At 36.7% G+C, this 14,106-nt stretch overlaps 1 protein-coding gene across 2 annotated transcripts in view; it reads left to right on the top strand.

Moving 5' to 3' along the window:
- Window positions 1-14,106, top strand: part of LOC128859629 (protein alan shepard) — a 49,057-nt gene that overhangs the window by 24,128 nt on the left and 10,823 nt on the right. Inside the window, exons 4-7 of one of the 2 annotated variants that reach the window (XM_054096584.1) lie at window positions 7,097-7,238; window positions 7,349-7,719; window positions 11,018-11,182; window positions 11,883-12,034. In XM_054096584.1, coding sequence (XP_053952559.1) covers window positions 7,097-7,238; window positions 7,349-7,719; window positions 11,018-11,182; window positions 11,883-12,023 — 819 coding nt within the window. In that variant the 3' untranslated portion in view covers window positions 12,024-12,034. The remainder of the gene's footprint in view (window positions 1-7,096; window positions 7,239-7,348; window positions 7,720-11,017; window positions 11,183-11,882; window positions 12,035-14,106) is intronic. The other variant, XM_054096585.1, reaches the window with a different exon arrangement.

Genomic DNA, 14,106 nt, shown 5'->3' with positions numbered 1-14,106 from the left:
AAAACCTTCTTTTGTTGAATATCAGCTTTTGATGTTGTTTGAGTTGGTTCACTTGGCCTGCTCCACGATTTTTTTCGCTTGATATTGTTGTAAACAACCGATTTTACATCACCAGTTATCAGTCGTTTTAAAACCGGATCATTTTCATAACGTTTCTTTAGCAAATCGCAGCTGTTAATGCGTTGCGTTAAATGAGTTTCTTTCAGTTCGTGAGGAACCCATGTATCGAGTTTTTGAACATAGCAAAGTTGTTTTAAGTGATTTTCAATGCGTGTATGTGATACATGAAACTTCTTTACAATCTCAGGTGTAGTACTGTGACGATCCGAATCGATTATTGCTTTGATTAGGGCGTCATCAACTTTAACTGCACGACCAGAGCGTTTTTCATTTTTCGAGTGAAAAATCACCAGAACGAAATTTGGCATACCAATTTTGGCACTGCCGTTCTTGAAAGGCTTCGTCACCATAAACAGCACATAACTTTTTATGAGCTCGCGATGCGATTTTCCCTTTGCGGAAATAAAAAAGCAAAATATGTCTAAAATGCTCCTTTTGATTTTCCATTTTTCAACGAACGCCAAACGAAAACTACGCAACCGACCAAACAACTTTTTTTTACTGATTGACAGCTGAATTGCCAACTATCAAATAACAAAATGTGTTTTACATTTGTACTACGTCTGCAAACCTAAAAATTCAACTAAAGCCATCCATGAGTGAAATCCGCAATTACTTAGTTGCCAACCCAAAAAGAAAAATTAGCGCAACCATCACTTATGTTACTTCCTTCTCGACTGATCGACGACTGATTGGGCGAGCACAACTTCGCATAAGTTTTAAACTTACAGATAAAATTTCATTGAATGTATTTTTGCATATGTCTGATTACCCGGAGCTTAACACAACTTAGGAAAAATTAGCAGTCTGTTGAATTAAGATTTGTTGTGTAAGTTATGCGGTGTAGTACAAAGCATTCACAATCAGACCTCTAGAATACGTGTGAAATGAGTGGCCAGAATTCTGCTGCTGAATCCCTTAAGGCGTGGCAGCCGAAGTAACCCTCCTAATTTTGTTTCGTATGAGCAAACCTAGTAACCTATCCTTGCTTTCAAATACAAAAATAAAAAGAATTCATTCAAATACATTCAGGCATAAAAATTAAGTTCTAAATGCTATATGGACCACCTTGTAATACCCGTATTATGTACTCGTATATCTAAAATGAATTATAACACGAATATACACTTTCACTTGCATACAATACTCGTAGAAACAGATATAAAAGCTTTATAAATATATACAGTGGTGTTCACAATAATAGCAGCGCAACTAATTTTTGATTTTTGAAATATTTTTTTTAATTTTTCTATAAAAATATAGTTAATACAATAAAATCCATATAACACAAAGTCTCGAATTTCGCACAAAATTAAAAAAATGCAACCAGTTTTCATAAAAGTTGTAAGCTTTTTAGCTAGACTTTTTAGAAAAATGCTAGATATGCAGAGATTTCGAGGATTTGTTATGTGGAAAAAATGCTAACCCCATCAACGAAAAAAATCAGCGGAAACTTTGTGCCACTTTAAGCTTGCAAATATTATACCAAAATTAGATAGAATGCAAAACTTCATACGCAGAATTTTTTTTAAGACTCAGACTGATAGTTTGATGGTTGGTTGGTTAAAGTGGTGATTCATCCAGAATCCAACTAGCGCTTCCCCACCATTTTGTTGCCACATCCTCGTCACCAACTTGTTTAACAATTATTTACAGCAAGACTATATCAAGTCTGTGCGATTTAAGAACTTTATTAGGTTATTGACATCTAAGTCAGACAGTTGTTCGAGATTCTCGAACAGCGATTGGCCCAGCGTTAACATTCTGTCCTTCCATAGGGCAGGGCATTCACAGAAGAAATGGAAGATTGTTTCTTTTTTCTCCGGTTGCTTGCAACTATGACAGTATGTATTGTGAGGAATGCCAATTTTGGCGGCTTGTTCTCCGATAGACCAGAAGCCAGTTATGACTGCCGTTAGTCTTCAGGCGTCCCGTCGTTTCATGCCGACGATTTCTTGAGGTTGTAGGTAGAACATAACGTTCTACTAATTTTGAATAGTTTGAAATTTGTATTAAAAATTTTAAATCTTTTTTTTTTAATTTTGTACAAAGTTTAATATCTTGATTTAAGTGCCTATTATCATAGTATAAACTATACTTTTATAGAAAAATTAAATATATTAAAAAATAAGTAAATAGTCAAAACTTTGCAAAAAGTTGCGCTGCTATTATTCCGAACGTCACTGTGAATATACATATATGTGTATATGTGTATATGTATATTTAAGTAAATATCTGCCTAAATATTTATGTATTTTGTGCTGATAATAAATCGAAATGCTTCAAAACCAAGGTCTTTCCCCAAATCTGCAATCAGCCACACTTTGCGATAAATGCTGAATAACCAAAAGTGATCATAAAAACGAAATTGCGTATCCGGCGTATAGATTAGATTTTTTTAAAGGCCTTGAACTACTAATTTTTTTACTTATGAGTGAAATTGGCTACATACAAAAACTTTTTAATTCTTGACTTTAGTCGCAATTAATTTTTTAGAAACATAAAACTGATAGTTCTTCTCTTCTCATTTTCAACATTTTCTCCTCTCCACCGAGGACATAGCGAGGTGGAGCAGCACAATTTAGTGCCTACAGTTTCCGAAAGAAAGTATGCCTAATTTGTAGCAAATCATTAATAAACTCATGCACATATTTTTAAAGTGTATTTAAGACACTCTTCTCTAATTTGCTCAGTGCGTCTTACTCTGTTGAGGTTAGAAATTCTCATACTTTTATGCCGACTCCGAAGGGCAGATGGGATTTTATAAAAAGCTTTTCCATAGCAGAAATGCACCCGCATCTTTACCATTGATTGGCGAGGGCCGAACGCTATTAGAAAAAATTTAATTTTGTGTTTCATGCCCACAATGGATTTCGAACTCGTGATTTACCGAAAGGTAGTCACGCACAAGCTGATTGACTACTGCGGTCGTCTTTTTTGAGCCAGTACACGTCAGTTAAGTGGCAGCTGGAATTATACGAGTACTAACAGGTGGCGCTAAAGTAATCCTCCTAACAGAATATGCTATAAATTTTGCGATTGGCCCCTAATGTCAGTTCTGTTTTTACTTTTGTGTAGTAAACATATGCGAAATACACGTTAATAAACAATGTTACGCTACACTGCTCCAGAACGCGGAATATTGCTGACTATTTATTTGACCAAAAATCGGTCGGTGACTTTGGCACAACGTGAATTTCGTCGCAGATTTCCTCGCCGTCCAACGCCTACTGGTGAAACACTGCGACGTTTAGCCGCTCGCCTCGAAGAGACTGGCACAACACGAGATGCTGCCAGGCGTGGCAGACCCCGGAGTAGCCGTTCTGCAGAGAATAGCTGCTGTAGCCGAGGATGTCATGGAAGCGCCGTCGACATCAACCAGACGACGTGCCACGCAAATGGGTATCAGTCGACGGTCTTTACAGCGAATTTTGGTACAAGATTTGAAGATGTTTCCGTACAAAGTCCAGACGGTGCATCAGCTGTTAGCTGAAAGCTGATAAATTATATAAAATTTTTCTAAGATGAGAGAAGATCACTTCTTGTGCCAGTACTACTAGACTGCGAGTGCTAATGTAATAAGAAGTGCCATGTATTCTAACCGGTATATTTTAGATGGCACATTTGTTCGAACCGCAGAAGTATTTATAGCGTTCAATCCGAGCATGGAGCATTCAAGCGATAACCAAGGAATTTTCTGCTAGCAGAATCAATGGCAAGCCTATGAGTGAATTTCTGTCATGCTCAAATTCTGCCAAACTTCTCCTTGAGTGGATAAATTTAAATGTACAGTGCAAAATCAAAACGAATATTTGCATTAAACTATTACCAAAATTGTATTTGTATACGATCAGACGATTACTTTGCTACCTTCGATTTCTGGCACAGTTTGATTTCTAATCGAAAATGGCTAATGATTGGTTTTTGCTAATACATACCTATAAATTCTTAAATTATGAAAATGTTTTTCAATCAAATATCGTATTGTATAAAGATAAACCGCAAGCAATTGAATAGTTACATACATTAAATTTGTGTACTTGTGTATTAACCAACATACAATACATTTTAAGCAATTTTGTACAGGTCTATGTCAAAGGAGTGTGTGTGTGTGTGCAACTCAGTTTGCCAAGTTTATCGCGCCTTATGTGCTGCCACACTTCTCGTCACTAAAAATCTAACGGCGTGAAATCGCAGCTCCGAAGTAGGCAAATGACAACGCCATACGGCTGAAAACACGATTAACGAACTTGGAGCACAAAAGATAGATTGCGAAAAGAGCTGTGTGGCATGGCGAACCCTCCTGCTGAAATCGAGCTTTGTCCAAATCCATGTCTTTCCATTTTGCGGCCACAAAAGAACTGTTACCCTTGTAGCGCTCACCGTTGACCGAAATGGCGTTTCCAGCAGAACTCGCAAAGACGAATTAACCGATGATGCCACCGCTCCAAAATCCGCACTTAACTTCTCCTTGGCCTTTCAGCGATCACGCGCAGGTTTGCCGATCTCCAGATGCGGCTGTTTAGCTTGTTAGCATAGCCGCCGAGTTGAAAATGTACCTCGTCAGATGACTTTTTTTTTCAAGACACGCTCTAATTAGGCCACACAGCATTGACCTTGGAGATAAGTTTGCAAAATGGTTGCTCAAGCGTAAAGCGATTAATTTCGCTCTGCAGAAATATGATACTGATTTTTTATCAAGACTTTTATCGGTGTGAAAAACCTTTCACTGTCCAAATAACATACGATTAAAAAAAAGTCTGGATGGAACACCCTTCATTCTGAAAAGATGGTATACACTGTCATTTTAATACTTACTAGGACGTCATGTGAAAATGTTTCTGAGCTAAGCTGATAATGGTTAGCTCGTCTATATCAGTGACGAATACTAATAACTAAGACTTGATCAGGTTCACCGGTAATTCTGGCTGCTTCAAGCAATACACTTAGACTAAATCGAACTAACCATGATAGACAAAACTGATGTTACCTATCATGTCCGACCGACTGTCGCAGTTCCTCCTGTCACTAAGCAGTGGAGACTGTACGCGGCTGGTTGGACTGATGACGGGCCACTTTCTTTGGGCAAAGCACATTGTAAAGGTGGACATCATTGCCCAGCATGTAGAGAGTAGGCTGAGACGGCGGACCACTTTCTGTGCGTCTGCCCCGCCTTCGCTGGAATCAGGCTTGAGGTCTTTGGCACTGATGTGTTAAGAAGCCACCACCTTGGCTCCTTGGCAGATCTACTCAAATTTCTTCGGGGGTCGAGTAGATTTAAAGAGACTTAAAAAGGGAATCCGAGTGCAATACAATAGATTTAATTGTGTCTGAGTGCTGCAATTGCCAGTGTATCCCGACAAAAAAACAAAAACCTGTGGCTTAGGTTTTAGCTTTGTCTTAAGTTGAGCACTGTTTGGATATGCCTAGAAATCTATAACCTTGGCATAGGCCGAGAGACAGTCAAATAACCGCAGTTAATTTATTTCATACATTTCTGAGGTGTTCATTTACGAGTCTATGAAATAAAGATGCCGCACTGGAGAACTGCTGCTACAACTCTGGTGGTTGTTGAATATTCCAAACCTTCTTATGCAGCCTTTCTCAGCAAGTACAGTGACGATATTTTTTGCACTTCCTTTTCGGCTTTAGTACAAAAAATCGCAAATAACACTTTGCAGAAGAGTTGCATATTTTTTTATGGTATGCATACCCGGAGGACAAATCCTCTAAAGTTCGGAATTGCTACAAGCATGACCGATTTGCTAAGCGCCCACGGACTAAAACCACCCCCACCCCCACTCATTCGTGTCACTTCCCCGCAGAACCGACAATGAAGGCTTCCCTTGGCAGGGTAGGTAGATTAACTTCTTGTTACGTCACTGGCTCGTGCAGCTTGATCGTCACGGCAATCTTATCATCACTGATTTTATGTAATTGCATATTATACGCCTTAAAATGTGCATAACTGCGTGATGAAGGGTAATAAAGCCGGATTTAATGAGTGCAACAAATGGCTAGATGACACGCAATTAACCGTAAGCCTTTAGCCTTATCGACGTCGAATGCCAAATCACTATTTAATTAATTCAATTGAAAGTAAAAAGTCCAGTAATTACTTATATGATTTAAAAAGGCGCACATATACACACACGCACACCTTTTTTGGTGTCATGTATATTATAAGCATATAGTCTATTACATAAGTATTTGCATAGGTATTTGGATAAGTGACTCTTGTTGCGCACACCAATAACACACGTCCATACACGCACATATAATGCAGTTTCATTGACCAGAATACATTGACATACACACATACATGCATAGTGTATACTACAATACTTATGTACATATAGGCACTTGCATTCATATGAGTCCATATTTACACATGCGAACATGAAAACATTTCTACATTACACTTGCATACATACATTTACACGCTTTTTGGAAATTATTTGCCCGATATTGAAATTTAACTAACCAATGAATATTTCGTTTTCCAAATATTTCTTCATCTTATGCTCGTGTATTGCAACGTACGCCCAAAATGTGCCAAACTGCGGCGTTCCAAACAAAAAACCAAAAATCAAATAAACAACAACAACTACTACTACCACCACACAACAACACATGACAAAAAAAAAATTAAAAATCAATCTGCATACAAATGCGCACCATCACATCAACAACACTTCTAATTGATACAACAACACTCAAATAATATTTGTTATGTCTACAAAACGTAAAAACACTTGCAACATGCGCTCGAATTGCTTTATACGTTTGTATTTTTATGTGGCACTGCAAATGCAAAATGTTAAACAAAATCAAACTCTACAAAAAATACTCATCACATCTCTCCAAATCATATTTCTCGAAACAAAACAACCGCACCCAAACGCGCGGCGCCTCTCATCTACCCATATACACACACACGCACACGACTTTTCCATTATGGACATTCACTCAACAGCAACAAGAACAGGATCCCACAAATTTGTACATTGCAAATTTGCCACCACATTTCAAAGAGACGGACTTGGAAAATATGCTCTCGAAGTATGGTCAAGTTGTGTCAACTCGCATATTGCGCGATCAGCAAATGAACTCAAAAGGTAAGCTATGCTAAACCAATCGTACGCCTTAACTCATTTCTGCTCACATTTCAAACTTTCTTCCAATATATGAACATACGAGCTTATCGTGAATATCTTTTCTCTCTTAGGAGTTGGCTTTGCACGTATGGAGAGTCGCGAAAAGTGTGAACAAATTATTCAAATATTCAATGGTAATACAATACAGGGTGCCAAAGATCCACTTTTGGTTAAGTTTGCTGATGGTGGTCCAAAAAAGAAGAATCTCTACAAGAATCCTGATCCAAATGCGCGAACGTGGCGTGATCCCACCGAAGGGATACCGGTCACCTATGATCCGACAATGCAACAAAATGGTGTTAGTGTTAATGTTGGCACACCAATCGGTGTGCCGTATTCACGTTTTGGTGCACCACCAGTTAGTAGTTATCCCATGACAGCTGGGTCACAATGGATACCAGGCTATATGATGACGCAACCAATACCTCAAGTTGAGGATCAGGTAAGTGAATCGAAGGGGAAGTGAAAATTCAATGGATAGAAATGTGAAAATAGGGATGAAAGTTTCATAGTAGTATAAGTTAAATTTTTCACCAGTAAAATCATTCCTCGTAGTCGGGAACCGGACTATAAGTAAGTTGCATATTAACCTGCTAACCATACTGGGATCGCCGGAACATAAATCCTCTCTTATTTGTCCAAACTGGCCGCTTCTGGCCGGTTGGTTTCCCAATTGTCCGCAATAAGAGTTTTGCTCATTGTGAGTAATTCACAACAAATCCCACCAAAAACTCAGTAAACCTTCCATGCCGCCATTTTCGCGATTCAATCACCACCGTTTTCACTTGACATTGTCATAATGGTCCATTTTTCATCACTAGTCCGTTTCAAAAGTGCGTCGATTTAATTGTGATTCAGTAGCGATTTGCAGTTGGAAATTTGTTCCATTTGTTTTTGCATTAACTGGTGTAGCACCCATTCCTCGAGCATAGTTTCGTAACCCTCCTTATTCAAGGGATTCTATACAGTTTTTTGAAAATTTTAGCTCTTGGGTAATCGGAAAGTTACATACATGATGGTCGGACTTAATAGGTTCCATTATTTTATCGACATTTTTGAAAATTGCTGGAGTGGAATCAAGAGGTTGTAAGCGACTTCGTTTATTAACACCGATAACAATGCCAGCCTTAAAATCCAACGGAGAATCTCTCTTGCCAACAAGTGATACTTTTGTAGGCAACATATTTTCTTTAATTTAATTCAAATTATTTAAAATGAAGAAGTCAATAAATTTTTTTCAAAATTTGCATACATTTTATTTATACATTAAAATAATCGGCGGGCATTATAGCATCGGCGTCAGTGAGCTGAATACAAAAAACCAAAAATTTTTTTGTTTTTTAATGTCAAAATTTCTATATCAATTAAAAACAAATGAAAAAAAAAAAAATTCGCGGAATAAAATGCTTAAAAAAAATGAATTTGGGGCGAATTTTCCTACTATTTTTGCTTCGAAAAAATTATATTAAATTCACATAAAAGTAATATCATAAAAAAGATGTGTGCAAATTTTCGAGTTATCATGTACGTCAATTCGAAAAATATAGTTTTGAGAAAAACGCGTCTAAAGTTTGAATACATAACTATACCTCTCCCAGCGTTCGAACGCAAAAAATAGAGTCGTCACGGTTGACGATCTATAATAAAGGGTGGTTAAGTTTCAAGGGCCGGTGTTGATTTTGAATAGAATACAATTTTTTAGGAAATTATTGTCATTTCTGTTTATTATGATAATATTGGTATGTCTGAATTACGTATGGAACAAAATATCGGCGGCACACCTCCATCCGATGGTCCAAATTTTCGACGACGCTGAGGCGTAATTGAAGTTCTGTGGCGTTAATGTGCCGAATTATCTCATCCTTTAGCTCTTGAATTGTTGCTGGCTTATCGATGCACACCTTTTCTTTCAAATTACCCCAAAGAAAGAAGTCCAATGGTGTCAAGTCATATGATCTTGGCGGCCAATTGACATCGACGCGACTTGAGATTATTCGGCCATCAAATTTTTCGCGCAAAAGGGCCATTGTTTCGTTAGCTGTGTGACAAGTGGCACCGTTCTGTTGAAACCATATATCGTCCACATCCATATCTTCCAATTCGGGCTATAAAAAGTTCTTTATCATCTCACGATAGCGAACACTATTCACAGTAACTGCATGACCGGCCTCATTTTGGAAAAATACGGCCCAATGATGCTACCGGCCCATAAACCGCACCAAAGAGTCACTCTTTGTGAGTGCATTGGTTTTTTGGCAATCACTCTTGGTTTATCATTCGCCCAAATGCGACAATTCTGCTTATTGACGAATCCACTGAGGTGAAAATGTGGCTCATCACTGAAGATGATTTTCTTCGAAAATTGGTCATTCACTGTTGCCCTTTCCTGCCACCATTCTGACCATTGACGACGCTTGAAATGGCCAAGAGGCTTTAGTTCTTGAGTCAATTGCACCTTGTAAGCGTGTAAATGCAAGTCCTTATGCATAATGTTCATCAGCGACGAGCGTGAGAGGGGCAATTGTTGGGCACGACGACGAGTTGAGGTGGACGGCTCTTCAACCACACTATCGCGAACAGCTGCAATATTTTCTGCAGTACGAGCATGCACTGGTGTTTTCACATCTCTTACCGACACGGTTTGCTCAAACTTTTGCTCAATTTTTCCGATTGTACGCACATTTGGAAGATTAAATTGACCAAAAAAATCACGAAGTGCGCGATATGAATTTTGATTTGAACGCCCGTTTTCATAATAAGCCTGAATAACTTAAACGCGTTGTTTGATTGTGTATCTTTCCATGGTGCAAATTGAGTTAGTCTGAAATTGACAAATATCAAATGAAATGCAGAAAAAACTTGACGTTTACGTGTAGTTCACACGCAACAGCGGCCCTTAAAATTTCACCACCCTTTATAAGAAATACTTAAATTTACGTTCTAAAAATTTGTTGACATCTGTCCCCTTAAGGGGGGAGCCTGGTTTATGAGGTCTAAAAATTGCATCTGTTTGCGATTTTTTTTTTAAGGAAAAAATTAATTTAGCACTGCAAAGTTTTTTCTATCTTTTAATGAACATTTGAAAAAATGTTTAACATAGAAATTAGTAGAGCGCTGCAACGCTGGAGTTTCCAACTGGCGTACAAGATACAGCTCGTAATTATTATCTAAAGCAAAAAATTCAAATGGATTTCTAATTATCATCATTTTTTATTCTAGATGAACTAAGAAAACTGAGAGAAATTCCAAAATGTCAACTTTTTGGAGGTTTATAGAAAAAAATGCCTTTCTATAAAAAAAAAAAATTCACTTCAACTTGGTATAAAAATCTTGAAAAATTTTTTTTTATCTATTTTGTTAGTTCAAATAGAAGAGAATTTAATATTGAAGGGCTATGATTTCATTTCAAAAGGTTCATTAGTTTTTTTTCATTCATGTACGCCAATTCAAAGAAATCATAAAAATGAATAGTCGAGAAAAGAAGATAAAGTTTGTATTATAGCTGTCCGGTCACAGCGTAACTACCTAACGCTCGCCTACCTTTGGCTTTGTATCTACGGAAATATTGAGAATTAGGCTCTGTAACTAAAAAAACTGATGATTAATTTTGCGCCAGCTGTGTCAGTGAGTTTCACTATTGTCTTTGGCGGTACTTCCAATATAAAATATAAAACTCTTTTAACTCGTATAAATCTATTCTTAATGATTTTTTACAATATTTTTTTTTTTTTACTTTACAGTACATGCAAATGGCTGCTGCCCCACAGTTGGGAGTTGCCTCTTACAAACCGGACGCTGTCAATCAGGTGCAACCACGTGGTATCTCGATGATGGTCAGTGGTGATCCGTCTGTGCCATATGGACCAATGGTTCCACAACTAGCAACACTACAAATTGGCAATTCCGTAAGTATAAAGTACATTTACTATCAAATATAAGTGAGTAGGTTGTAGACTAACATTTTACAGAAAACGCACTCATTTTAGAATCATCATTTTTACTCATGAATAGGATGCAATATATCATGCATTGAGGGTAACTTATGGTACAGCGATTGCTTTCTTTTGCTGAAAATTTTCACAATGAAAGATTTGTTTTTTTTTTTTTCAAACAATGCAATTTTGATTGTGTCACGAAGTTTGCCTACAATTTTATGTATGTAAATATTACTTGGTCCAACAACACACTTTCGTACGAAGCACCACGTTTTGCGAGATTCCGTGCACATATTTTCAATTTGTTACTAAATATTTATTTTTTTCCACAAAATGTTTGTTGTTCTCACACTCATGACGGTGTGAAAGTATACTATTTTTTTTTTTTTTTTTCAAATAATAATAAATATATTCTGTAATACAAATATGTATGTTGGTAATTTAGATTTTTTTTATTTTGATATGTACCACCCACCTAATCCTTTGCCCATTTCCATACACAAATTTTGTATATAGTATGTACAAACAATTGAAATCTCTAAATCAAACGAAAATATCTACGCATCATCATCGTTCTGGCCATTAATAAGTGAATATTAACCGTTAAATATGAAATTTGTTTTTCTTTCTTTATTTGATTTTTTTATAGAATTTCTCTCCATCATTACAGTATATTAGTCCAACTTATCCATATTATGCACAACCAACAATTATTCCAACAATGCCAATGACAGATTCCGAACAGGCTAGCACAGCTGCATCACCCGATGAGGCATATACACAGTATCCACATCCAGCCGCTCCCAAATAGGTCATCGCGAGGTGAGTGCGTGTGACTTACAAACAAAAACCATTGAAAAAAAAATACTGAAAATTCTGTGAGAAAGCTAAATGCAAGGCTATAGTTTCGTGATATTTATAATTTTAATTTTTGTTTTTTGTTTTCCTTTCCTACACATTCGCAAATAGTAGACAAAAATTACTAAACTATAATAAAGAATTCAACGGATACCCTGCACTTTCATACTAAAAAATTTATAGATTTAATTTAAATTTTAACTTAGTTTGACATTAGTTTATGGCGTGAATTCCAAAAAATTGGCTACAAAGAAAAAAAACGAGTTCGTTGTGTTTTGGTTTGTTGCATGCCGCTTAGCGTCTAGCGTACTTTTACCAACCCACACTCCCTGCTACCAACATTTTTGCAAATGTTGTCATACTTTGCCAAAATGTGTTACCTTTTCGAAACATCATCAGTGTCACATGAGCACCACCCATTTTAATAACTCCATTGGGCAACCATTAATGTCTTTCATTCATTTTTTAACATTTAATTTATGTAAATAACTACCGCAATTTTTTCAGTATTTTGTTGTTCTCATCGTAGTCACTAATTCTGGTTTAATTACAATAATTTCTGACATATTTTCGCCACATATTTTATTATTTTAGTGAAAAAAAAAATTTTTAAATTATAATTAGATCCACATTATATAGTTCAATATAGTCACTTGCCATTCAACGCAACTACATAAACACACATGCACACACGCACACTCACTCACAGTTAACCGTAATTGTCTTACCACTTTTTTACCATCTCCATTTGCTGTTTGCCGTCATCTTTTTACTACATACATATGTATACATACATATATGTTCTGTGCTATGCTGTGCTGTGCTTTATTGCTGCCTGCCTACTTGCTTGTACTTGCCTACCTTGCTTGCCTGTTTGTGCTTATCTGCTCAGAATATTGTGCATAGCTTCAACTTTTCTTTTTGTTTTGTTTTTTTTTTGTTTTTTTGTTTTGCCCTCAATCATCCAACCACTCATTTCTATTCACATTTTATTCATCTCTAGCATTCATTTCAAGTATTCCATCATCCGTATACTCAACTTGAAAAGATCGCATCGTCATTGCATTTTTTTTTTCTTTGTTTGAGGTTTTTTCGTTAACCATTTTTATTATGGATTCCTCTGTAGCATTTGACGGCCATTACTATCATTATGATTATCATCCTGCGCGTCCTTCACACCTTTTTGGTGCATCATTACCATTCGCGCAAGACACCGTACGTCCTTGTCTGTGCTAGCATGCATTTTATTTGTTCATGCCCACATGCACATGCATTTACGTAATATTAATAGCGTATTCGTAGTGTGTGAGGTCATCTGCTCTCTTTTTTTCCTTTGCTACTGAAACGTGCACCGCTTTTCAGATTTCAATCATCGTCAACACCATAGTCTTAGGGATATAGTGTGTGGTAAATTTACGAGTATATAAATATTATAGCGTATTCTACAATAGTTGCACGAGTATGACCTTCCAAATTAATACATGCGTAAGTTTATATGTATGTATGTATGTATGTGTGTACATCAGTATATTCTCAAACACGAAGCGCAAGATATCTCATGTAGGCGTGTATTTATGAGAAGGAAATATAAAACCGTGCATAAACATGCCCGTGTAGATATTTTATGTAAGGGGTGTTTTGTTAAAGGATGGGTTGTTAAACATTACATTTTTCCACATTTCAAAAATACGTTGGCTTAATTGTCATTATTTGACCATTGCTTACAGAAATTATTAATTTTGCCATGGTGTGAACAATATACAGGTTGATTGAAAAGTATTGAATACTACCACTATTAACCTCTAAATTAATCAACATTTATATATACAAGGTGAAAGCCAAAATAAACAAGACTGAGCTAAAATAGAAACGACAGGAGCTTTGTTGTGATAACTTCGAGTTTATTTATTCAAAATAGTCCCACCTGGCCTCAATACACTGTTTTGTACGATCTAAAAGCTGTTCGGAAGTGTTTCAGGTCATTGATCGGAATGTCCTTCAGGATGTCTTTACAAGCCCTTTGGATGGCCTCTACG

The sequence above is a fragment of the Anastrepha ludens genome, chromosome 4, assembly GCF_028408465.1.
Source record: "Anastrepha ludens isolate Willacy chromosome 4, idAnaLude1.1, whole genome shotgun sequence".
Taxonomy (NCBI): domain Eukaryota; kingdom Metazoa; phylum Arthropoda; class Insecta; order Diptera; family Tephritidae; genus Anastrepha; species Anastrepha ludens.
The sequence above is the reverse complement of the archived record's forward strand: the minus strand, read 5'-3'. Positions and strand labels throughout refer to the sequence as shown.